The 27779-nt window shown below is 39.9% G+C and overlaps 1 protein-coding gene across 1 annotated transcript; it reads right to left on the reverse strand.

Annotated features, from left to right (window-relative positions):
• Positions 1-169: 169 nt before the first annotated feature.
• Rnf20 (ring finger protein 20, E3 ubiquitin protein ligase) lies at positions 170-25910 on the reverse strand. Its single transcript, XM_005382794.2, has 21 exons — positions 25788-25910; positions 25539-25645; positions 24701-24855; positions 19410-19577; positions 19153-19300; positions 18818-19000; positions 18139-18257; positions 16555-16701; positions 16300-16377; positions 15987-16106; positions 13980-14159; positions 12970-13105; positions 12526-12647; positions 12038-12408; positions 10739-10856; positions 9994-10143; positions 7481-7693; positions 6580-6705; positions 6288-6428; positions 5605-5706; positions 170-5203 (listed from the first exon to the last, which is right to left on the reverse strand). The coding sequence occupies exons 3-21, from the start codon at positions 24827-24829 to the stop codon at positions 5027-5029; spliced, it is 2928 nt and encodes a 975-aa protein (XP_005382851.1). The 5' UTR covers positions 24830-24855; positions 25539-25645; positions 25788-25910; the 3' UTR covers positions 170-5026.
• Between the last annotated feature and the right edge of the window lie 1869 nt (positions 25911-27779).

Here is a 27779-nt window from a genome sequence, read left to right on the forward strand (position 1 = left end):
GTACTAGCAAGAGATTCATATGCAGACAGTGTGACTACACAATACTGATAGGATTCTGATCACTGCCTTCCTCCCCCTCCAACACACTTTGAATTCTTCTCTTACTGCCTACTCCCTTGTCTCAGTCTGGCCCCCAGTTCTACACAAGAGATAAGCTGACACAACTGTATTTGCACTGATCCATTTATTTCCAGCACAGCCCCATATGTCCCCCCAAAATAATATTCAGCATCAATTCTCTCAGCTTGCTAGCTGGACCAAGAAGTGGTGCACAGTTGCAAGTCACGCAGCAGTCCTGCAGTTCCGGGCATGTTGGCAGTTTCTGACATTCCAGGCAGTTTTGGCTGCTGACAAATGAATCTGCTAGCCCGATGTATTCTTCACACGTATTCTTTTGAAAAGTCAAATTTCATAAGAATATAAACCTGTCAACCTAGCCAAGGCTGCATATTTCAACTGTTTTTAGATGTCTGCTATGAGCCAGCCATTGGAGTAGCTGCTCCAGATAGAAAAATGAAAGCAGATCCTGATGGCATGGTCCCATGGAGCTCAGTCTTACAGAGGGACACATACTGGTAATACAATGCAGTCACACACTAATTACTATGGAAACAAAGAAGACTCTGTGTGTGTGTGTGTGTGTGTGTGCGCGCGCGCGCACGCACGCACACAGGTAGATAAGGTGGAGGAGAACAAGCATCTCAACTACGAGGCACAACATGTGCAAAGTTCCACCACGGCAATCAGAACTGGAGAACTTCAAATAGTTCAAAATGACAGAAATACACACAAAGTAGACGACCAGCTTCCTGAATGGGAACAGAAAACCAGACATAGATCACTCTGCTAAATTCAACTTGTATCCAGAAGACTATAGGAACTTTTTGTTCAAGAATTTTAAGTTCACAGAAGCCAAAGTTAACTTTTCGATGTTTTAGAACGAGTTGGTCATGACATCATTTAACCAGAACAGGCAGACTAGAGGTAAATAGGCACAGATAAAAACATGTGGGCTAGATTTCAGGGCAGATATAATAAGACTTTTATTTTCCTAGGAATAGGAAAAACATGTACGCAGAAAGAAAATTTACCTCTCAGTTTTATTACAACATTAGTTTTTTACTGAGCATTTAATAAACACCAGGCACTATACGGAATACATCCTACATACTGATTCATTTCACTCCCAGTGCAATCTCATCACAGTCATTTTTTTACAGACAAGAAACTGAAGCAAAGGTGTACTGCTGAACCTCTAATGGACCCAGAAACAAAGAGCAGTACTTACCCAAGGTCTGCCTACTTACATCTGAATTATCAGGATATAAATGCTAGGTTTCTGTATATCTTCACAGAGACTTCGAAATTACTCAGAAAATACAAGTACTTCTTATCTTCCTGATGACAAACACTATGGGTACAAGTCTCCACTTACTCTGTGCCTCAACTGGGCGACCCTGGAGCTCATTTCCTCTTCTCTAAAGTACAGATGTGGTGTGAGTGGTCCAAGGTCCTTTTCAGCTCTCACAGCCTACCTTTCAAATCACTCCACTCTATATGCAGCACTGTGAAGTCTTCCAGGCATAGTATTATTGTGAATACACTACTGTTCAAATTTTGATCACAACTTCTCTCAAAAACCCTACGATAAGAGCTACGGATGTGGGAATGTAGCTCAGTGGTACAGCACTTGCTCAGCATGTGCAAGGCCCCAGGTGTAATCCCCAGTACTGAAAGGGGAAAAAAAAAAAAAAAAGAACCTACATAAGAGGCTGTTATAGGCTACCTCTACAGAAGTGACAGTTTCAAATTCATAATTCCTTTTGCTACAACCATAAAAAATTTAAAATACAATCATAAGTATCAGGATAACCCCAGTTTGAAAAACTACTTCCATATATGAGAAAAGATTGTTTCCACTTAGGGAATGAAAAACCAATGAGTAGTAAGGTTTGAATGAACAAATTGATCCAAAAAAGCAGACAACTGAAGATCTGGCAGCAGAATGAGGTTGAATTAAATCATGGAAATATTCACTGAGTACCATTTGTCTTCGCTAGATAATGGGAATTTCATTTTCAAACATTCTTTTAAAAGTCAAATTTTAGTCATTGTTAAGTATGCTATCAATAAGACCTTACTTGCTAAGGTTGGGAAGAGATCAAACATGGGGCAGAAATCCCCAAAAGGTAAACCTCAATTTTTCTTTGTCAAGGGAAAATCAAGTGTTTCCTAACTTTAAGATCTAGGAATTTTCAAGGATTTCCCTACCAGGTAGTTTCCATGGTGTTATTCCCACATACACACCACCCACCCACATTCTGCTTACTCAGTGGAGCTGTCTTAAGTCGGCTCTGTAAGTGGGCCAGGAAGACTTCTTGGACAGTAAGTAACTAGCCAAAATGTTCCTGCAGACCACCTGGGACTTGGGTTTATCAATCGACTTGAGTTTACACCCCCTCCCTGCAAAAAAACCCTTAAAGAACAAAATTTAAAGGCATGCCACCAGCAAATGGCTGACACTGGGGATAGAGATCAGCATATAGTGTCCTGCAGAAACAAGGACCACCATCCCAGTAGATCTAAAAGACAATCATATCTTTATTGTCACAATATCACATCACTCTCATCACTCCAGCAGCATGCGCATCATTCTATAGAGACAGAACTTTTGTCATTGAAAAACAAGGACACTTGAGAATCTGGGCAAAGAATGAAACAAGGAATCCGGTGAAAATTCATGAAGCATTTAGAAGCTAGCAGAAACAGCTTAGTATTTTTGAAAAAAAAATCCTTACAGTAAGTAAAAAGAGCCAAGCCACATAAAGATGCAAGCTTTACAGCAAGCTTGATTTTCACCAAAATTGGTGAGAAATTTCCAGGGTAACAACAAAAGGAAATATTTAAGAGACAAACCCTACAAGATATGAAATGTTTAATAAGCTTCTAGTACATCTATATAATCACTGAAATTGATATTTATAGATGTTACTTTAAAGAAATCTCTTTAAAGTTCAAATAGATCTATAGTTGTGGTTTCTAATCTTAAGGAGACTGTCAATTTTCCAAATTTCTTTAAGAATCCCAAAAAGCTAAAACTAATATACATACAACTCAAGTGAAATTTGATGTACCATTCGGTAATTCATAATAGCCCATTCACTTACTATTTCTACAGTCAGAGACACTAGACTGCCAAAAAAAGGTTCTTTTTTGGTCATTATTTGAAATGACTGATTGCTCACTCTGTATCATGTGGACCTGAACTTCTCAACTAGAGGAGTTTCCCCAAAAACTGGCTTCCCAGGGGATTAGTATTTTCTTCCACAACATTCCACAAGCCCCATGATCTCCTGGTACGGGGCAGCTGGCTTTCTCAGTCAATTGTCATAAACAGTTAACGTCTACAGCCAAACCACCTGCTGGCCAAGCAGTCACTGCCCCTCAATCAACAAAGTTATACTCAAGCTTCTCCTATAAAACAACCAGTCAGCAAGGAAAAAAATGTCCCATTACTGAATAGGAATGCATGATGTGTCCAGAGCAGGCGGGTTCATCCCATCGGGGTTAGGGGTGGGTGAGTGAGTGGGTGAGTGAATGGGTCTGTGTGTGTGTGTGTGTGTGTGTGTCCCAGTTAGACTCCTTTTTTAACCCATATCATATGACTATGAAATTCATCACAAATCTTACTAATTACAGCCGATAACTAAAAAAGGACATCTTCTAGGACGGGTAGGGGATCAAGAGAGATCCACTTTCTATGATTCCATACCAGAGAGAGGAAATTTCTGGTTCATTGGTTATTATAAAACTAATAATTCAAGAACCACCAACCTAAAAGTGCCAGGCAGTGACATACTCCCTAAAAAACAAACCACTGAATCTTATCCACCATGGTTAACTATGGAAGAGAATTCAGTAGTCAAATAAACCATCATCTTTTAGGTATTCTCTCTCCTCAGAACACACTCATTCAAACAGCTGGAGCAACTACTTCAGTTAAGCAGAGAACGAAATACTTTAAACACAGCTGCCCTCTTAGTCCAAGATAATTACTTCTATTTAAGAGAATTCATTTCTAGAATAGAAAGTATAAAATTAACTAGTAGTAACAAAGAAAAACGTTTAAAAGGAAAATCACAAACACAAAAGACTGAATCCTGCTTTAATTGAAGCTTGTGAAGTATGAAGTCCTACAGAAACATTAGAGAGAATCTTCTGGAAACCAGGGATCAGCACAATCCCTGCAGAAAGGGTATGAGTAATTCATAGCTCACCCAGACCTCTGTTTTAATTTCCCAGAGTACCCAGAGCTCTTCACTATCTCATTCCATTCCTCATCTTCTCCCAATTTTGATTTCATTAGAAGACAAAAGTGGCTATAATAGTTCAAAATTGTTCTGGCCTCAAGAAATTTAAGCCTTTAAGTAGTTAAACATTAAAAATTTAAATACCTTTAACAGAAAGCCAGCTGACCTTAAAAGTTACTTTGCTAGCAAATGAGAAATGGATTGAATTATCCTGGATATAATTTCATTAAGGCTTCAAACAACCCAGGAAAGAAGAGCACAATTATATCATCTTATAATCCAAGTTTAGAAAAATTTTACTATCAAATGAAGAAAAGTCTGCACCCATGGATAGCTTATTTCCACAAAGTCATTTCCCCAAAATAAGAGTGCATCTGTCCTCTTTGTTCCTTTCTCCACATCAAAAATACCAACTTGGTTTCTCAAGTGTGGACAATCCAAGCTTATACAATGGACCCAAACCAAAAATGTTTCAAGTCTCAAAGCAAGAAATAAACAAAGCTGGTAGGAAAGACAAATATGAGTTTGTTTCTAATTCATTTTAAAACCCCAAACTTGCATTTACCAGTCCCTTCCCCTGAAGTCATCTAGCTGCTAGAGAGGAGAACCTGGACGTGAAGTCTGAGGAGGAAAGGGAACTGAGAGAAGAGGTAGAGGTTTGGCGGTTAATGAATAAGTGCCTGTCTGGCCAGGTCCTCTTCTGCTCTTGAACTGGATCAGCCAATGTATATGCGGTGGAAATCATTGGCACCAAAAGCAGCATTACACTTGGGACATTTGCGCTGACGGGTGTCATAGCGCGTCTTCACACATTCAAAACAAAAAACATGGAAACATTTGGTAAGTACAGCGTCCTTTTTACGCATGTTGCAGCATGGACAGGTCAAACGTGCCTAAAAAAGAAAGAAGTCAAGAGTGTAAGCAACCATAAAAATCAAATGGCTCTCATATACAGTGTAGCTTGGTTCATGAATTTAATTCATTCCATGATTCGGTAAAAACCACAGTCACATTCATGACCTGATGCAGAGTTTGCAAACAAAAACAAATTTTGCCAATTGCTTCTGTATGCAAACTAAATTCATTGCAAATAAAAGTGTTCATGAACCGAGATGCCACTGTTCAATGCAATAAGACAACAACACTAGGGCAAGAATACCACCTCCCCTCTCAAAATCAAACATTCTCCGGTAACCTTCATGCAAAGAAATTCAGTGTTTATTCTAATACACTGGCAGATCACTTCAGGCCGTGACAGAAACCACCCAGAAATGACTGAGGGAGTTTCTCTAACCTTGTAATCCTTAATCTCCTCCATCAGAATCTCATCACATTTGGGTACGTTGTCTGGTTTCTTTGTAGTCTCTAGCTTCCTTCGAAGTCGAGAGATGTCCTCCTGTGGCAAGACAGCAGACCAATTTATACAGTCTTTCCCTAGCCAATCTTTCTACTGTGGGAGGAAAGGATTTTCCCATTATCTTTAGGAATGTGGAGAATTATAAATGAGTAAGGTATTTTCTCTCTTTCAAAACAAGTAACTAATCATATTCCTAAATCAGAATGTACCAACTACTGCCAACTCAGGCCAATGAAAACACAATCTAAAAATTTAAAGGACAGGTCACTTTACTTTAAAATGACTAGTTTTAAGATGAGGATAGACTGGGATAACAATAATTTCAAGATTTATAAATAAGGATAGAAAGGCATCATGAAAAATAAATGACATGACAAAAAACAGAAGAATTTCTAAATTTTCTAATGCTGTTTATACTATTTAATAATTCAGTAATTCACACACTTTATTTCATGCCTACCATGCGGGAGGCACCACGACAGGTTCTGGGGCTAGGCCACTGAAGAAAACGATGGAGTCTCCTCCTAGGAGAACTCACCGTCTAACAGGAAAGGACATGTGTTATACTAATGACTCATTCTCATGGGGGTGAAATGTAAAGAAAAGAGAACTGCTCTTACTTGGGCTCGTTTGAAATTGAACATGTCCTTTTCTTTGGTGACACTGTTCTCCACAATCTCATCCTGAAAATCATGTAGCTTCTTCTGAGCCAATTCCAGCTGTGCTTTGAGGTCATCTGCAAGCTGGGCCGCCTCCATTGCCTATGTGTGATGTACAAATAACACCACTTTGTCACCCCTTATTTCTAGCAAGGAAAAATGTTAACCCAAGTTCAAGAAATGAGTAAACTGAAAACTTCATCTGCTCCTCGAGACTGCCTACCGCGTTACACTACAGGGTGGTCCACCCTACCTTGCGCTTGTTCATCTCCAAAGCTTGGGTCCGCAGGCCCAGCTCCTTCTCTCCTGTGCCAATGTTGCTCTGCAACAGGTGTTCCTTCTCTTCCAGTTTCCGTACTACTTGTAACTGGGCATCCACCTTTGGAAGAGAAAGTCACATTTTAACACAAAGACAAATAAAATAAAATTGGCTATTCTCTGGTAATTCATAGCCCCACAAAATATACTGTTAGAAATCCCAAACTAATTACTGAGTTCTACTCATGAACCCTTTAAAATACATGAAAGAGTATGATTATTAAAGGCTTCACACATTAATATAAAATACAGACACAGAATCACGTAAGAGTACAGGAAACCAGTGAAAAGGAGTATTTTCCAAATTGTGAAGCATAGAGGAAATTACACTTACAGCATCTTCTGTAGACATACTAATTCTCAAAGCTGAACAACTCCTGCTAGAATATATAAATTTTAGCTCACACAAAGGTCCAAGTGTGTCTCTTTTATAATGACTAGAAGTTCTAAAATAGTCCTTTTCTTGAAATGAGTGCACCAAGTAGAATCAAACAACATTAAAGGCTAAAAAGTAAAATCATACCTCTACCTCCTCACCCACCAACTCTCATCCCTACATCCAGATGACCATTCTTAGTTTTCCTGCAGCCTTCCAGAAATTAAAATCCACGCAATACACTTTAATACACAAAAGGGACAGTAAACCTCCCGATACGTTTTGGACATTTCTTTCTGCATTAGCAAATCCCTATGTACTTTGATGACTAAACAGTAGTCTTTCATAGGGAAGCAGGATTTATTACCAGGATCCTAAGGACAGACATTTAGTTTGCAGCACTTTATTGCTACCCTGGCTTTTTCCCAACAGAATGTAAATCTCTACTCATCCTAATTACCTGAGTCTTCAGAGTCAAAACTTGGTCTGCCAGCTCCTCCTTCTCTTCTTTCAGCAACTTATGGATCTGATTAGATTTGATTCGCTCTGACATGAGCTTAAAATTTGCATCATCCTTCTCCCGCAACTGCTGCATCAGACGGATATTCTGTTCCTGCATATCTTCAAAGGCCTGGCCTGTGACATCCATCTCAGAGAGGAGAGCTTCTTCCTCCTACAGTGGGGAATCTGATTAGTTGTAAGTTCCAGCTCCAAGGAATGAGCATAGGAAAAAGTTTCCCACAGTACACTTAAATATAAATTAACTTAGCGACAGAGAGATTAGTTTAAGAAATTTTGTAAGAAGCTTAATACTGTCACAAATTAGCCTTTAGATGACAGAAGAAGCCCCATTATCTGAAGTGATTGACACCAATTGTTGAGTTGATACTTATTAGCTCATCTGTACCTAAAGTCACTTAAAGCAAACAGGAATTACACATACCTTAATTTAGCAAACTAACCAAGTAGCAGTTGGTTACCAGAACTTCTATCCTGAAGCCTCACATTTTCTCATACTTTTCCACAATTCTAATACTGAATTTAAATCTACAGATTTTCCAACAGCTGCAAACATTCTAAGTTTCCTAACAAGCTGATAGGTGACAGATGGTACCTAGCAAGAGCTACAATTTATAACTCTAAAGACCGAGCATCTTTTTATGTTTAAGACTGATCTGAAATCTTTTTGTGAATTCATTCATATCTCTGCCTATTCTTTTATCATGTTGTTGGTATTTTTGCCTATCATTTTTCAGAATTTTAAAAAATATAGTAGGAAGATAAACCCTTTGGTGACAGGAGTTCAAAATATTTCTTCCTTTTTGTCTTTAACTCTATCGGCACTGCCAACACTGTTTTTGGCACAGGGAAGGTTTTTAACTTTAAATCTCAAAATTATCAACCTTCCATGTTTTCTCATTTTTTAAATTTTAGTTTATTAGTACATATGTGTAACACATAGTATTGAGGAGTGTACACCAAGTAAGTGTGGGTACACCTAGTCTTTTATTATTAGAATGGTCTTTTCCACTTCAAATTTACAAAGTAACTTACCTGTTTTCTTTTCCCTCTTTCATCTTTTCAATATATCTATAATTTATTTGGAAATCATCCTAGTGTAGTGTTCAAATATGTATCTTTTTTCCCATTTTGCTTTACTTTTGTCCCAACTCATTTAAGTCTTCCTTTTACTCACTGATTTAAAGCTACATTGTTAGCATAAATTAAAAACTATGTAGGGGCTGGGGATTTAGCTCAGCGGCACAGCACCTGCCTGGCAAGCACGAGGTCATGAGTTCGATTCCCGGTACAGGAAAAAAATCAGAAACAGAAAAAAAATAAAAGCCATATGTACTTTAATCTATTTCTGAACTTTCTATTCAATCCTAATAGCCTGTCTAGTTGTCAAAAGCTATTTTTCCTACTGAAACTTTATGTTTTAACAGCTGGAAAAGTTCCCATTGCTGTTCTGTTTCAGTTTTTATCATCATTCTTGTTTACTTTTCCACATATACTTTAAAATCAGTCTAGTACCAAAATAAACAAAAACATTACAAAACAAAAAACAACACTTTTATTGGGAACAGAGTATATTTATATACTAACTTACACAATGACATTTTCAAAATAGAGAATAGTCCTAGCCTAATCTTTCCTGTCGTAGTACCATTTCCTAATAGCATGTTTTTTAAAAAGGGGGAAAAGTAGACATGACCAGATTTAAGAAAAGCCAAAATTCTACTTCTTAAAAAAGGTATGTGCATAAGCTCTAGTGGATGTTTCCCTTTTCAAAACACTTCATAATCAAATTACCCTTCAAACTGCTTCATCTCATTGTCATTCTGCTGTTTCTTAGAAAGAGTGTTAAGTATTACTGACAGTGAACATGTATGTGGATTTTCCAACCATTTTTTGCATCTTTATTATTGAATGTTAGTAAGAATTCACTAGGACTTCAAAACATACATGCGCAAGAAGCTCCAGTTGCACAATCGGTTAGTGCACGGTCCTCATATAAAAACTACATGCTCATTATGAGAAGGAAAATAGTCTCTAAAGTTTATGACCCAGGAAAAACCATAGTTAGCACACTGGTTATTTATAACCTACTAAGAAAGCATAGTTTTCTTAGTTTCATATATTTATAATCATAATGTACATAAAATCTTGTATCTTTTTTTCATCTTATATTCACGATATGCCCTAATTCCAGGCCAGCTAAGAAAGACTAGATCCTCAATAAACAATGTTTGAACAACTTTCTATCCATCTGAAAATAAGAATAAATGTTCTATCTCCCAACCACGCAAAACAAAATAATGAAAGGATTAAAGACTTCAATGAATTCACAAATTACTAAAAAAGAATGAAAAAATTAAAAAAGACAAACACAAGAGTAAATTTCATTAGCAGTTAGTTAATTGTCAAATAACACTGACTTAAAAGGCCAATTAAAAAACAAAGTGTACCCACCTGCTTGGCCATGGCCAGCTTCTTCTGCAGGTACTCTATCTGCTCCTCCACTGCCCGGATCTTCCTCAACGCCTCCTCATCAGCCATTTTCCTGTTCTCTTTTTTCTCCTTATCTTCTAGGTCCTTCAGTCTTTGCCTTAGATCCTCCAACTACAGGAGGAAGAGAATCACATAAGAAATAAAAGTTCTAACACTTTCTCAAAAATCAATGAATACTGTGTACAGTAGAGCGCCAGCCCATAATACCAAAAGAACATTGACAGAATTATAGGACAAGATAAATGGTGCATTAATGATAAATGACAGAATGCACATTACACATTGTTTTAACATACTTCATTCCTGTATTTCATGCTTCTACAAGCACCATTTCTAAGGACTGCATCTGTACCTTTCCTTGGAATAGATTTCAACCCTTTTTTTCCTGTATGTCTCAAAATTTTAAAAGCCTAGGACAGTTCTCCCAAAAGTAATTAGACAAGAAAGAGCACTATAGTAATTATATATATAGGTAGAATGGGTACAATGTTTACAAAATCTACTCCAATTCCCAGTAAGTCTGATGTTATCTTACTACCTTGCAGAAAATCTTCGAATCTGCTTAGTCTTTGAAAGGGGAGAAAATTTTACTCAATTAAATACTACCTTTAAAAGTAAGTAAATAACTATATCCTTGACAAGAATGAAGCAAACCCCACAAAGGAAGATCTTCAACAAAATGACAGGCAATGAGTGACTAGATTACCTCTGCCTTAGACTTCTTCTCAGCTGCCATTAATTGCACTTTGTCCCTCTGTTCCTTGGGGGCAGAGCGGTACATATCTAGCAACAGCTTCATCTCCTTTTGGCTCTCTTGTGCCTTTCTACAACAGGGGTTGAGAGTGAAGGGAACGATGGAATGAGAAAACAAACAGCATCAGGGCAGGAGAATTTTGAATGGAGCAGAATATTTTAAAAGGTTTTTTATTCTCTGTTGTACCTAAAAAGCAAAATTCTGTACAGACTATCACCAGACTTCTGGATATACTTGGAGAATAAAAAAAGTAAACTGTATAAATGAATCATTTCTTGCCTTAGTTCTCTTAACATAAAGTTGCATGGAACTGAGACACGGGCAAAGCTCTGTGTTCCCACTCTTAGAAACTCAGATTAGGTTGGTATGGGATGGGCATCCGGTATATATTTGAACAAGGCACTCAGATGATTCTAATATGACACCTGAAGGAAATGTTTACCTTACAGAGATTAAGAAGGGGGAAATTTGGAAGTCTAAAATATACTGTTAATCTGAGTATGGCTGATTACCCACTATTAGAAGAGTAATGTTTGCCTCTTATTAGGCGATTAAACCATTTAACTACACTGGAGTTTCTTTTCTTTTTTTTTTTTTTCTGGTACCGGGAACTAAACTCACGACCTTGTGCTTGCCAGGCAGTCACTGTGCCACTAAGCTAAATCCCCAGCCCCTCTCAAACATCCATGAAGAGTCAACCATGAAAAATGGGCAGCAAAAGTAACCGGTTCCACTAGAACTTACTGGTTATGCAGGGAAAGGGGGGACATGTGACATTACGATAAACACAACCTCACTGGATTTGCTAAGAAGTCCCTTAATATGATTTGACACACCTACACGAGTTTACTATCAAATAGATCAGGTATCATTCAAGTTACAATGAAATGTACTCCACTTAGTATTTAAACTCCAACTAATGCCAGGAATTGGCCCAAATCCTATAAAGCACAGTAATTAAGTTCCAGTAATTCTCAGGTGTGTCATTTCAATATGATCGCCTTTCTCTTAATTTGATTTCATGAAGAATAAGGCCACACCAAGAGGGTTTACTGACACCGAACACCTCAACTAAACTACACAACAGCCAGGCAGGCCAATTAGGCTGTACATGGAGTCAACGGTTGAGACCACATTAATTATACATTTAGTTACATCTAAAATATCACAAAGATCAGACAAGCTGAGTCATCAACTGCACATTTATGATGTCTGCACTTCAGGTTCAGAGCCTCTAAATACCGCTCTTACTTCAGCTCGATCTTCAGTTGTTTAATAATTTCTGCTTCCTTTTTCCTTCCATCATCATGTTTCCCCTTCTCCTTATCCTTCACAGAATCTCTCTCCTTTTCTGACTCCTTCAATTTCTGCTTCTCTCGCTCTCTCTCCTTTTCCTTTTCTCGTTCTCTTTCTCGCTCCCGTTCTTTCTCCCTCCTTTCTCGTTCTCGCTCTTCTTCATCCCGCTTGGACTTCACTTCACTGCCATCCTCCTGAGATGACTTGGACGCCGAGGACTGGATGGGTAAGTCCTCGGAATCCTGCTTCAGCTCGGCGGGTTCATCCTTGGGGTCCTCAGTACTAGACTGCGACTGCAGAAGGGCACTGCCGCTACGCAGACGTGTCTGGGAGCACAAAGAAAAGAAAGGCGCACCTTGGTTAAGGTAACCGCGTTGCCTACCTCACTCAGAAACAGCTGCGCAAACTTAATAGTGCATAACACTTCGACTGCTGCTGGCTACCTTGTTCAGGTCGGACTGGGCTTCTCTCAACTTCCGCTTATACCTCAGGACCTCCCCTTTCAGCTGGTGATTGTGATTCTGGAGACTACTGATGAGATGGCGCATCTCCCGGTTTATAGGGCCTTAAATACAGCAATGGCAATGTTAAGAAGAACTGCAACAAGGGTGAAGGCACAAGGAAAGGAAGGGAAGAACACATGAGAAACTTCTAGAAAACAGGGAGAATTACTGAAAAAAATACTCTGTCAGAGGATAAAAACAAATCTGGACAACTTAAAATACAAACATTGAGGCTGTGAGGCAAAATGAACTCGAAGATTTAATTTAAGGTACTTTAGGATTTTTGAGTTAAATTAGATGAACAAATCTCCAGAACCATGCTGCGTCTTTCAAGGAAGGCATTTATAGCAAACAAACTGCAGGGTGGAGTGAGAAACACTGTACCTGCTTGCTCATTGGCAGCAAGGGTCTGCTCAAATTCTATCCGCAGCATTTCGTACTCCTTGCGGACCTGGGCCAGCGTGTCCTCCAGCTGAATCACTTCAGTCCTCAGCTTCTTATGAAGACTAACCTCATCTCGCTACACACAGAACAAGGAACCAATCAAACATTCTGACCAAAACGTAGAAATACCATCATATGCTATTATTCTGGCTCTGCTATTTGATCTGTAAGGATCTAAAAATGAGAAAAGAAAATGCCAAGAAAAAGAATAGGCAGCTGAAAATTTCCACTTCATTCAATACTTAATGAGCACTGGGAGAGCTTCCAAACACAAATGTGGAAACTGGCGAGACACTACCCACAGAAAAAGGAAATGGCTTCCAACTTGGAGAATATTACAATTTAGTTAGAAAACCTAAATACCATAAAACAGTATATAAACATTTATAAAGTAGTATTCCATTCATTCGGCTGGCAGATATACAAAAAGACCAACTACACCAAGGATCTTCGAAGACAAAGAAACGTGTAAGAACTTTCTGCCTTTAAAAGCATGAGTTCCAGGTGCCACTACCCACCATAACGGCATGGAAGAACTGACGCAGCTTCGGCCCGCCGTTCTCCCGAGGCACAGAAGCTCCCTCGCGCTTTCATACATGCTGCTCTCACTGCTGGGAATGCACCTGTCCCACCTTCAAATACCAGTGAACTTGGATTTATCATTATGATTCACATTTCACTTTCTCAAAGGAATCAGGAAGGCTCCTCAGTCGAATCAGACGCTCTCCCCTCCATCAGTGCACTTCTGGTACACTGCTACTGTAGCCCACTGCACCCTACTGGGTATTTTACTCTCCTGTGGGCAGGAATTCTTACCTCTGTATGCTCACTATCTAGCACAGTAAAGACCTATACCTACTCTATATAAATGCATGCTGCACATGAGGAGAAACTTGTAAAGTTTAGGAGCCAGAAAACCTGAAACACAGAACAGGAAGTAAACCCACTACCTCAATGAGCTCAACTTGGCGCTGGTGAGTCCCCCTGGTGCCATGAAGCAGGGTTCGCGCCTCATCCAAGTGCGCTTTCAGCTGCAGACTCTCATTGTACAGCACTGAGAACTGCGACTGCATGCAGCGATATTCCGGGGTTTCCTTCACCACCTCCTCCACTGCACTCCGCAGTTCCACCTTAGGAGAGACAGATTAGGGACTCGGGGGAAGAGCCCCAGCACCAGCCCTGTGAAGTGTGCCCGGATGCTTACTAACTTTTATTAACCACCTCAGAGAAAATACTTCTGACACGGTAATAAAAAGTTATGCTTTTCCTGAGCAACTGCTTGTTTTGATCACTCAAACATTGTAAATAATTTTACTTAGGCTACTGGTGCATTTTTAGTTCAAACATCTGCCCTATTATTAATTCACCTGGAAATAAATTAAATTATAAAAGACAGGTAACTGTGCTGAAGGAGATGAGGAAGACTGCCACAATCTTTCTTCCCCTAAAACCCTGAGGAGGGAAAATCCTCACAGGCAGGTTGAAAACACAGCAGGATCACTGATCACGTTTTTTCTTTCCTTCTGGCAGGTAGAAACTGCAGAGCCACATCTGTGACCTACCTTTGGCAAAAAGTGACATGTTAATGGCCTATCCTCGCACAGTACCTACGTGTTCCTCTCGGGCATCTTATAAACAGACTCATTTCTACTATCTATTTTACATTCTCACTCTAGTTTGCCCTCTTCTCCATTTTTCTCCACAACTCCGACATTAGACTACCTTGATATATTCCATAAATCTTTATCGGTCAGTACAAGTCCTTTACAGAACAAGGCAGGATGCAGGTAATAAGTACATATGTAAATAAATAAGCACAAAGTATTATCAATAAAATTTGTATTTTTCTTTTCTTCCTCCAGCTTTATTGAAGTGTTATTAACAAAAAGTATATATATTTAGGGTAGACAACATGATATTTTGACAAATGCATCTGCTGTGATTATTACCATAGACAAGCACCATTCTTGTGTGGTGAGAACATTTAAGACTTGCTTAGTATATTTCAAGTACATAACACATAAGAATCAATCATGTCCCTCTGCTGTACATTAGGTCTCCAGAACTTACTCATCCAGTGCAACTGAAATTCTGCACCCTCTAGTATCTCCCCATCATCCAGCCCTCAGCAACCCCCAATCTATGCTCCACCTCTATGAGTTACACTTTTTTAGATCCTATACCTAAGTAAGATCACGCAGTGTGCACTTTTCTGTGTATGGCTTATTTAGTATAATGTCCTCCATTTTCATCTATGTTGTCACCAATGACAGGTTTTTTTTTAATGGCTGAATAACATTCATTGTATACTTCTATCACTTTTTTTATCTACTCAGTGTACAAATCTCATTGCTTTGATTAAGTATGTCCATAAATATTTTGGTTTTGATGCTATTGTAAAATGAGATTTTCTTAATTTCTGCCTCATACAGTTCACTGTTAGTATACAGAAACAACCGATTTTTCATGCTAATTCAGCATTCTGCAAGTTTACTGAATTCACTTATGATCCTTACAAGTTTTTTAGAGAAGTAGTAAGGGTTTCCTATGTATAAAACCATGTCATCTGCAAACAGAGACAACTACTTCCTCCCCATTCTGGAGGCCTTTTACTGCTTAAATTCTTCCCTAACTGCTCTAGCTAGAACTTCCAGTATTATATTAAGTAGAAGAGGCAAGAGTAGCCATCCACGTCTTCTTTCTGATCTTAGAGGAAAACTCCGTATTTTCACCACTGAATATGACACTAGCTGGGGGCTTGTCACAGCCCGCCTTTATTATGTTGAGGTGTATTTCTTCCACACCTAATTCACTGAGAATTTTTACCATGAGAGGATACTGAATCTTGTCTACTTCGTTTTCCCTTGTAAACGGTGCAGCTTCACAAGCATTTTTACTGATCAGTGGACTGACTAGCGAGAATCTGGTTTTACTGTCCTACCAGATGTGCCTCCTACCTTCAGCTTTTCATTCTGTGACGTGACCTCCTCAAAGTCTTGCCGAAGTTTCTCCAGTTCACAGTGTCGGTTCTGAGCCAACTCTTTGTTCTCCTCAAGCTCTGCATTCATTTCCTCAAACTAGAAAGAACAGAAAAACAGCAAATAAAATAAAGTCAAAAAACTGTTACATCATTCACATTTCCAACCTTTCTATATTCCCTGGTCTGTTCCTCTAAGAAATCTCACTTTGCCACTTGTAAAGCTATCTAAGCAGCAGGTACAGGATCTGACAGCAGGTCAAACACTGCCCTACACAGACCACTGACTTTACCTTCCGAGCATTGATTGTGATTGTGCCGCCATAGAGACTGCTCCCTGCTCCATACACCTTGTAACCTTTTGAATTCACCTACAGAAAAGAAAACAAGATTCTTAGTAAGAGACCTGAAGATTGTAGCCCAATAAAGCAATGTACTTTGCAAGGATCAGTCTATTTTTCTCCAGACGACACTGTCCAAGTTGATTCTTTCTGAGAAAATTCCTTAAAATGATTCTAGTCTCTAAGCTATAATAAAACAGCACTGACCCGTTCTAGAACTTCTGCTAAGTGTCGGTTGAGTCGCTGTTCCCTTTTTCGAATTTTGTCAATATCCCACTGCAGATCATCAATCATGGACTCCAGGACAGACACTCGTGACTCAGCTGTCTCCACCTTGCTCTGCAACTTGGAGAACTATGTTCCAAAGATAGGCATTTAAAAATATATTTTAAAAGAACAAGTTACAAAAGGTATGCCTTACATCACCAGTTTAAATTCCCGTAACTCCTTGACAATCCTCCCAAAAAAGTGGAATCTAAAATTTTTTTTCTTGAATCTGGGTGAACTTTAATGACCCAGTGGAAATATGCTACGTAACTTCAAGGTTAGCTCAGAAAGGCAATGAGGGTCTGCCTGGTGTTCTTAGGGTATGCACTAGAAGTCAGCTGCCACACAAGAATGCAACTACACTACCCCTGCCACGCACAAGTCACCTGTAGGCATTTCAGCGCGAAACTCAGGTGAGCACCCAGCTGACAAGCATCAACATGCGGCTATAACCACCTAGTACATCAACCCAGATGAGCAAAACAATGTGCCTTCGATTTACTAATGTTGAGATGTGGGGAAGGGCAATAAAATGAAGACTTTTCCATCTTGCTAGCACCAAGTTTACATCTTAAAACATTACAGGCTCTTTTATTTCTTACCATACTCCACTCTAACCCCTGAGAATCAGTGTGTATTTATAAACTCCCAGATGATTCTCATGCAACCAGCCCAGCACTTAACAATGGAGTTTAGGAAACAAGGGTAGATGAAGCCTGTAGCTTTGAAATATAAGAGATTTATATTCAAAACACAGATCAGGTACGTTCTAGCCACTTGCCCTCAGACTGGTCATTAACCTTTTGGAATATGTTTGTTTAGAAGTAAAATGAGAACTAGTTTACCATTAAAGGTAATATTTATACAGTGCTTGCATTTTGGTTCGAAGTACACTGTAGCTAAATTCCTAGTCAGCATGAGAAGTTAGTGTCTGAGCCACGGTCGGTCACATTTCAGTACAGTATAATTTGAACTAAGCCAAAATGATAACCATGAATGCCACACAAACCTTACAAGGCCGCTCATGACTTTAAATATTTTTGTAAATAAATTCCCAGGTCTTGGCATTGTTTGGTCTTGGCTCTATTATGTCCAAGCCTGGGTGAGAAACTCATACTCCTCAAGTTCCTACGATATCACCAATGCAGAATTTTCTATATCCCATATTCTGCTGACTTTTTATTAAACCATTCTTTAGTAACATTGTTCCTGTACATTGTATTTGGAGTAATTCATTATTTGAGACTTTGGACTTCTGCTGTGTTTTGTAAAATCCCATAGGACACCATTTCTTAATAAGATGAGGATCTTAAAATATCTTTTTAAGCGGAGGCATAGTCAAGGAGGAATATTCAATTATTTTCTTCTTCCTAAGATGCTGATTTCTCAGAGCTGGGTACTCTAGCCTGCCCTGGGTGCTCTTCAACATAAAAATAGATCTTCTAGAGTAAGGTGACTCAGAATCCTGAGTCAACATCTGCCAGACCGACTACACACAGCCACCTCTCCTTTCTGGTCAAGTACCTCTTGAGACATGGTATGATGCTTTTCCTGAAGCAAGTCTGTCAACTCCTGTAGCCTCATATTCTCTTGTGTGAGGAAGGAGTTCAGCTCCTGTACTGCTTCCTCCACTATCAGACTATCTGAGGAAGAAGAACTGCACTTTAGTTCAACAACAACAAAAAGAGGCTTGGGATATAGCTCAGTGTTAAGGCCCTGGCTGCAATGCTCAGCACTGTAAAAAGTGAGAGACAAACAAACAGAGAGAGAGAGAGAGAGAGAGAGAGAGAGAGAGAGAGAGGAGAGACAGAGAAGAAAACATACCCAAAGCTGATTCTTTGAAGTAAAAAAAAAATAATAATTCTGCTACCTATAATCAGAATGGGTAGATAAAATTCTTTCCTTAACTTCCTGAAGGACTGTCATATAGCTCAAATGTGAAGCATTCTTAAAATACTAATATGCCACTGTAACACCACTATCAATAAAGATTAGGATTTCAAGCAATTTAAAGTAACAGGTTAAATTTGCAAACTACACATTAGCCTGAGGTTTTTTTCTTCTCTTTTAGGGCTGAGGATTGAGCCCAGGGCCTCACACAGGCTAAGCACATGCTCTACCACTAAGCCACACATTTCCCGGCGTACAAAGGTGAATTCTTATTCTTCCCTCACTGCTTCTGGTCTCCAGGTTCTTGTCTTACCTCCACTGTTCAGTTTCCGGGATAAAAAGTCCACCCTTTCTTGCAGTTTATCATAGACAGTCACAATTTGGGACACAGCTCTGCGAGAGGACTCCACACGCTCCTGCAACTGAGATTCCATCTCTTCGCTGGAACTGCTGGCCAAAGTAGCAAGGAAAGAGAAAGCTGGCTCTTGCCCCTCCCCTGAAAACACAGAGGGGTGAAAAAGAAGTACCTCAAAATGATAAAAATGGAAATATTACATTTTTTTCACCCTCTTTAATGGACAGCCTCACAAAAAGGCCCAACTCAAATCTAGATAACACGCAGCGAGAGAAACCACCATAAATACTCACCCCTCTCTCGGTCATCTTTGCGTTCTTGATTGCTGTCCGAGTCGGGTTCCGGTTCCGGCACAACAAGGGCTTTCCTTTCTGTGAGTAGATCTCCCAAACCCTGCTCCAGATCGTAACGTTTAAGGATGATACGGATGTTTTCATCAAACTGGAGAAAAATGCAAACAATGAAGAAAGAAGAAAAGGACAGTTTTAGAAATGAAGAAGGCACTAAGAACTAAACTGCTCATACAAATCTGAACAAGCAAATAGGATACCTGACTCCAGTACCGGTTGACAATCAACAGGGAAGCGTCATCAGTGGCCTGTCGTCGTTCCAATTTTTCAATGTGCTCACGAAGCTCATCCTCAATTGCCTGCCGCTGGTCTAGCATTTCTGCAAGTTTGCGGTTTTTGGTTTGCAGTGTTCGGATGTCTAACTCCTCCTGCTCCAGGAAACCAGTATTGTTAATCTCCATAAAGAGATTAGACAAATAAGCTGTTATACTCAACAAAGTCCTATTAGTTCATCAGTATTTGTTATGAAAAAAGAGGTAGTCATTTAAAAAAATCTTACAATAAACAATTAGATAAGCTAAGAGAAACAGCGACAAAGGCACAGGTGACATGATGATGCAAGGAGAAAAACAACACACCAAGTACACTAGAACCTCAGTCTCACCGTCTCATGGTTCTACTCACATGCACCTCTACAGTAAAGCTACAGTGCGGTTCCACAGTCTAACTAGATCGCCCTCTACTTCAATCGCCATTGCATTCTATTTCCTCCAAACACTTCATTTATTCAAGACTTTGACATCTGGGTTCTCTATCCAAGTCCCTGACAACATACATCTGGTGATTTCAATATACATATGACAATCTAGTTCTCTAGCATCCAGGTTGTATTTTGAACTCCTTAAACCCAATGATTATCCCCTCCACTGTATTTCAGCCATGAATTTCAAAAGCTGTATCACAGACATGTTAAACTTTGCTACATCTGAACTCTTAAATTCCAACTTCCCATTGCCTGAAAAAAAGGCACACATACCAGTCCTTTCAAGTGACTTAGGTCTCCAAAATTTTCAATTATCTTTTTTTCCCTTTCAATCCTCTACTTCTACCAAGTTCCATATCCTGATTATAACCTGAAGTACATTCCTTCAAACACCTATCGATCTCAACTCTCCATCTTATATTGCACCTCTGTGAACAGTCTGTGCAGCCTGTTTATCCAGACATCTAACTATTCCATTCCTATCCCCAGCACGGTGAGACTTCAAATGAAGTCATTAACCAGGGAAACCACTGACTTAACAAAATGAATTCCCAACCTGACCACATGTCATAATTTGTCCAGAAATATTTTGTATTTAACAAGTAAATGTCCTTTATCTATCAAAGCAATATGGAACTCTACTGAGCTCTGTCCCTCTCACATCACACTACACAGGTGGCTTTGCTTCCTATCTTAACAAAACAAAAGTTATCCGTTGGGAAACACCCCAATTCCCACCTGTCTGATCCATTCACACAACCTGGGCTCAGCATCTCTTCTCTTCTACTAACCCTCACTCCTTCAGTAACTCCACACCCCTCTTAAAACTTCTAACCTCTCTAGCTCCTTCCCTAGAACAAGCTGGAGATGGGCCCAGGGGTGGAACAGCCCCAGCAAAGAAACAGCACATCTTACGGTTTACATTCCTACTTTCCCTACGAATGAATACATGTTAATGCTAGAATTGTTTATCAGAGCACTAATTTCCTGTTCTACTTTTCTCTCTTTCATTTGGGTTACGACATTCTTGGTATATCAAAGAAGCAAACAGTTTCCCCCTTGTACCAGCTTATTCATACTATTAATAAACTATATCCTTAGCCCCTTCTCTGAACATTGCCTTTTCCTTCTTGCTCTAACTAAAATCTAGCTGAGAACACTGTTTCCTCGCACACTTCTCCAGTGGCAGCTGTTTTTCTCCCACTCCTTGAAGCCCTACACCTAGAGGCAGACTGCCTCTTCCCCGTTTTCCATTGCCATTTCCAAGCCATCATGCCCCCTGTCCTGCTAAAACCTGCGAGCTTTACAGCTCCTGCCACCTGCCATCTTTTTGTTGAACTTATCTGTAAACGCCCAGGTCATTCATTCAGTTCTCAAGGATTTAACTTATCATGACCTGCTACAATACTGCTTCTATTATGCTTCTTAATGATTCCAGTCCCCATACAAATGGTCTTCTGTGCCTTGAATGGAGCACTGACCTCCTCTCCATCCATAATCTAGTCTTCTTACCTCTCCATCACCAGCTCCACTTATTCTCCCTCTGCACCTTAGCCATACCTGCAGTTCCTCTACAAGCTCATTCTCCGTAACTACCACGTACCTCTCCAGCTCGCTGTTTCCCACTTCAACAATTCTGCAACCTCTCCGGAATCTATAATTGTTTAGTCCTATACCCTCCACTGCCTTTCATTCCTCCACTGCCTTTCATTCCTCTCACTTCTCACCTTTGTCTTTAGCAAACAAATTCTATGATCAGTCATTATAATCACTTGCATTTAAATACCTTCCCCTCTTTCCTTGCTTTATCATACTTTTGGTAAAAACCTCAACCCTAGTAACAGCCAACTCTACCTACTCCGAGATCAACGCAGCTCAATGTGACTGTAAAAAATGATTAGACTAATTGATTTCACTTTAAACTCAATGCTCACAAATTCAAATGGGTAACCAGTGCTACACAGTAACCCTACTATCTCTCTCTAATCCATTCTCTCTCAGGACGACTTCACAGCTTCTCCTGTCCCTTCAAACCTCTACAACGTCCTCCCCATCCTCTCTTGATAAGTTTTATTTTTGAATTCACTGAAAGAAAAGGAGCAATCAGAAGAGAAAGCTCATACCTACCTCCCACAAGTACAGCACCAACCTACCTACATCTGAACCCACAAGCTCACTTCCTTTTTACTGCTATGGATAAACTGCCCCTACTACTGGTGAAGGCCAGTTCCTCCCCTTGTACCTGACATTCCACTCCCTCTCAGCCACTCAAGGACGTCACATCAGTAACCGGCTCCCCTTTTGCTATATCAATTTTATCCTTTCTACCAAATCAGTTCCATAGAAAAACATGCTCCAATATCTGCAAATTTAAAAACCAAAAAATAAAAATAAATAAAACCTGCCCTTGATTCCACATTTCTCTCTAGCTACTGCCCCATTTTCTTTGCTCCACTTTAATGCAATACTCTTCCAGAGCAGTATGTCTCTATCCTCTTTTCCCTAGTTCTCTTCTCATATTATCATAAACTCACAATTAGACTTCCATCCCCACCACTACACCAACATAGGTCTCGCTGAGTATCCAACAAACTCTCTATTGCTCAATGTCTCAGTCCTCCCCTTACTCAGCCCACCAGCAGCACCTGATCAATGCCTCTTTGGAACACTTTCTTCATTTGCTTTCCAGAATCCCACGCTTGTTTCCCTGTCTCACTACTCCCACCTTTTTTGTTCTCTTTAGTTTCTTTTCCTCTTCCTTTGGGAAACATGTTATAGGATCCTCAGTCCTCAGATCTCTTCTCCATGCTTATTGCTTCAGGGAAACTCTGCATTCTCAATAATTTAAATACCATCTACAAAACGGTAACTCCTAAATGTTAAGCTTTAACCTAGATCTCTCTCCAGAGTCCAGGTTACATCAACTACCTACTAAGGGATCTAATAAAACATCTTATGTTCAAAATCAAACCAAACTCATGATTCACTCTCCAGGGCTCCCAAAACTCCGCCTCTCATATTCTTCCTGAGTTCAACAACAAGAAACTCAATTCCTTCCAAAATCCCTATCTCTCATATGCTTTATCCAATCCATTGATAATCTTGTCTCCACAGTGGTCCACACCACCAGGAGACCTCATTAGGATTACTGTAAACACCTCCCACAGCAAACAGTTTGTGCCATGTTCAGCCAGACCGTGTGATTTCAGCACAGCTGTGATGGACAGCTCCATTCACATTGCCATAGTTCCCATTTCAAGCACACTTCGGAGCCCCTGCAGGTTCACTGTAACAACTCTGAAAGGAACACGACAAGTTACTGTCTTCAGGAGCAACCTTCAGCCCACTGGGTCAGGAAACAGTAGATATAATCCTCATAGCCCCACCTTTGGAGAAGGACAGCTGCGGTGACAGAAGGATTCAAAGGAGCAAGGAACCAGTTCTGCTAACTGGACTCCTGCTATAATCCTTGTTCTTCTACAGTCTGCAAACATAAGTCAGAGCATGTTACTCTCTTCTACTTAAGACCTTCCAGCAGTGCCTCACTACCTTGTGGATCAAGTCCAAACTGGGACGCGTGCTCCGCCTCCCTTAGAGCACATGTTTATCTCTATCAGTGGCATATACCACCGTCTACTATAACAGTCCATTTCTTTGTTGGGGCCACCCTACAAACTGAAGTACAGAGGCTGTCCTCGGCATGCAGCACAATATCTAGCAAGTAACAGGTGTTCAACAAATACTACTGTTTGAATATCTGAATAAATACTTTTCAATAAATGCCTTTGGTGTATATAAGACAGTGCTATGCAAAAAATCATTTCCTGGCAGCACAATGGAGCACAACAACCCCAGACAGTCCTAGAAAAGACGCTTCACCAACAATTTACTATGAATGTTCCTAATATTTAGACTAAAAAAAAAATTCAACCTCTATGAACATCAGCCTCAATAATCAAGTAAGTAATACAAATGGAAAGTACATTAGTATCATCTCCAGGACTGAGTTCCAAAATACAGAATCTCAAACTAGACTAAAACCTGTAAGCTTCTGATATGTAAAGCATGCAACATTACTCTAAGTTTCTGGTATATATATGTGTGTGTGTGTGTGTGTGTGTGTATATATACATATATATATTCTAATGCAATACACACTTTTCTGTCATTTCCATAAGAGCAAGGATACAAATTTTATTCACTACTATCCAGTACAATAACGATTATTAATAGTTCACTATTATGAGTACTTTCTATTGCAAAGGCAGTTTTTAGTGCTTAACAGAGACTCATTTTATCTTCACAACAACCTACTGTGATAGGCACTGTACATTCATTTCACAGACAAGGAAACAAAGGCAAAGGAAGGAAAATACAAGGCCACTCCAGCACAAAGTAGTGGTAGAGCAGAAAACAAACTTCAGGATGTCTGGTTTCAGGCTCTCACTCTTCACTACTCTCAATGATTTTGTTACACTCCCTCTTAGAACTAGCACATTTTGCAGCAAATGAGAAATGAAGTGTTTATATTCTAACTGCTATATAACTACAGCCAATGCTCTGTCAGTCACCTGACTCCTAAAAGAACATAAACATAGCTTGAAAATGCAAATCAACTGTCAATATAGCTCTCTGCCAGAACTGACCACCACATCATTGCACACACTTCACAAGTCTTACTTTCTTTCCAAATGACTTCCCCTTACTCCAAAGGGCTTCCATAAATTTTTAATTTCAGGCTACAACTCACAAATGAACGCACACTTTCACAGCACCGTTTTCTCATACCGTTGAAGAAACACCCCCTAGCTTAATTGTTTCCACTGTAGTCCCGGAATCTTCAACAGCTGCCTTCTTCTCTGGAGGCACGGATGTGCCAGCCTCTCCTGCTGCTCTTTTATTCCCAACACCTGACATCTTGGCTTAATGCGCTAGCTGTTGTCCTGGAAAGAAAAGAAAGTCAGAAATTGAGATTGTATGTCAGGACAGCAAAAATATAGAGACTGCTATGATGTAAAAACTAACCATGTTTTGATCCTTTAACCCACACCCACCCATAAATTTCTTCTTCAGAAAACTGACTAAATTTTTGGTCAATCAGGGCTGTACTAACATAAGTTTCTAAATGTTAATAAGACAATAGGAAAAGGGTGAAGGGACCTAAACTAAATAACAGGAATCTCCCTTCCTGAAATGCCAAAATAAGTATAATTTGATTACAACAGAAGTTATTTCCATTGTGTTTCGAGTGTCACAGAGGTGAACGATCTGGAAAATGTGTACTAATTAATACTGGACAAGTCGGTTATTATCTCTGACCTGTTTGCTAAACCATGAAAAACAGTATATATATATACATATATATATATTTCTCTTTTTGTAAGAAATGGATGATACAATTACAAAAAGAATTCAGCATAATACCACGGCATACACTAAGCAGTCAGAAACACTAACTCTCCCGTTAATATCTGCACTTTCCCCGTATTTTCAAATGTTTTCTTTACGATTTTGTGCAGCCCTAGGGAGGTTACCCTGGGGGAGATTCCGAGTTCTTCCCGCTGCCCTACCTCACGCCCGGAGTTTCTGAGTTCAAAGAAGGCGGAACGGATGTTAAAGCACTCACCCTACTTTTGGGAACAACCTGCCACCACCGAGACTACAGAATACTCTCCTTCCAGTTCCAGTTCCAGGCAAGGGGTACAGCAGGCAGCAGTCAGAGTCGAACCCCGCCTGCAAGAGAGGACACAGGTGCAGGGTAAGGGCCGCAATCAGACCCTAAGCGGCCAAGGAACCCGGCCTCCGGCGTCGCTCCTCGCAGGCCGGGAGATGGAAGCCCCGGAGGCAGAGAGGCTGAGGATTCCCCAGTTCATACTTATGTCTTGGTGTCCTAAGCCGTCATCTAAGCTGGTTCTTCCAACTCAAAGCGCGAGATCACAGCTCGCCACAGTTATTCACCAAGGTCCGCGCAAGCCTCGCATCCCTCACCTCTGACCTCCCGCGCAGACCGACACGCTTCCGGGAGGCGGGGTCATTGGGCGGAACAATATAGGGAAAAGAGGAAGTTGCTTCAGCTCCATTTGCTAGACTGCGCTAGAAGCCGGGCGGAAGTAACGTAGATACGGCTCCGAGGGGTCTTAGTAAGCACCGCCTTCCCGACAAAGCTTGGTCCGGGCGGGATTCTGTCCGCCTTAAAACTTGTAGGAGTCTCTAAGGCTCGCTGATATCTGCTGGAAAACTTTGGACTTTTTTTGACTTTTTGGTCTGCGCTACTGTGATGTAGTTTTTTCCACTGAGATAAAGCAGCTGGTTTTGTTTCCTGTTACTTGTTCTACCTAAACTCGTTCAGACTGCCAATTAGGGTGATCGTCCTGTCAATCGCAGGGGAGACACTTAACCTCGAACACGTAGGGAAGCTTTAGCCCTGGGCTCCTACATTTACAAATGAAGGGCTCTGGGGAAAATCGGAAGGCTCTCGCGGATGTCGGGTTTTGTAGGTTTTCCGTAGGGAGAACTCGTCTGGGGATTTTTGTTTCATCTAGGGCAGGATCTGGACAAAGACACTTTTTTAAAAAGCTCGCATCCCACCCGCCTGGAGTGTAAAGTACGAACAAGAGTGAGAACTGTTCTTGTGTAAACAGAAAGGACAACTACTGCTCCTGTGTTGGAGGGGAAGGGGACAAAAAATTGACCAAGAAAAGGATCATACTTCAATTCGAAGTCTCTGATCTCGGTACTAGTCGATTTAAATCTAATTAGAAATTGATTTTTTTTAGTTAATGATGTTTATTTTCATTCCATTAAACTAAATATCTGTTTTAACTATAGGAAGATAATATAACCTATCAATAAAAAGCTGCATGTCATGCAAAACTATGAAAAACTGCCTAGTGACATCCAATAAGCATTCAGAAATGGAAGATCACTGTACTTTCAAAAATGAATTAAAAAAAATGCAGGCATGTTGGAAGGAAAGCAAACCCAGGCTATATTGTATTTCTGGTAGTTTGAAGATTTTGGCATTGTATGTTTCACCACCTGGGAGGTCATAAATTGATCATAAAGTAAGAAAGTGAACAATGGAAAAAGGTTTTTGGTACCTGGTACTAGAATCCTTCCTAGCATTGAAAAAATTAATTGGCTCCAAATAGACTTAACACTTTTATTGGTGAAGCACAAGTTTGAGAACTTTATTTTCAACAGGTCCGCCTATTGAAAAGTACCCAGTGAAGTTGACACATAAAGTTGACCATCAGACTACGTAGCTATCTGCTCCTCCTATTGATGAAATAACGTCTTTTCTGAAAGCCTCAGTCCTCTCTCAGCATCTTCAGAGTAGCTTATCCAGCCTCAGAGGTAGATTTACCCCAGAGAACTGGAAAACAGAAGAGATGAAAGAAAAGTGGTGGAGACCTCTCCCATTGACCATATTCCATATGGATGCCCATCCACTACGGCTCACACCATCTTCAGAGAAAAATGAATCAATCTACAGAAAAATTAGTTTTCCCTTCACTCATAAATGGGAGAACACTATTACCAATGCTGTGAATACTTAATATTTGACTTCACGTATTTTAAAAGCTCTTGTTGCTTTTTTCAGCATTATAATTTAAGTAAAATAGTAATTTCTTAAGGAGAAAGTAGACTCCTTGATTTCAAGTGATTGTTACAAGTTACATAATTTGTCAAAGGACCCAAGTCCTTTGGCTTTCAGCCTGTGGTTATTAACTACACCATTCTGCCACAAGGTGGCAGCAGGTGACATGCTTTTCTTTCACTGTTCCCCTTTTTTGGTTTGGTTACTGCACCTGTCAGTTATGCCATAATTCTTGGAGACCTGGATAGCTACTTAGGATATGCATAA

This window comes from Chinchilla lanigera, unplaced genomic scaffold (assembly GCF_000276665.1).
Source record: "Chinchilla lanigera isolate Chin_1 unplaced genomic scaffold, ChiLan1.0 scaffold00018, whole genome shotgun sequence".
Taxonomy (NCBI): Eukaryota; Metazoa; Chordata; class Mammalia; order Rodentia; family Chinchillidae; genus Chinchilla; species Chinchilla lanigera.

Coding starts and splice junctions, on each gene's coding strand:
- Rnf20 (XM_005382794.2), bottom strand. CDS start 24,829: ATGTCAGGTGTTGGGAATAAAAGAGCAGCAGGAGAGGCTGGCACATCC. Junction 19,301..19,409: donor TCAACCGGTACTGGAGTCAG/GTATCCTATTTG, acceptor ATTTTTCTCCAG/TTTGATGAAAACATCCGTAT. Junction 10,857..12,037: donor CAACTGAAGATCGAGCTGAA/GTAAGAGCGGTA, acceptor CCCCTGTTGTAG/AAAGGCACAAGAGAGCCAAA.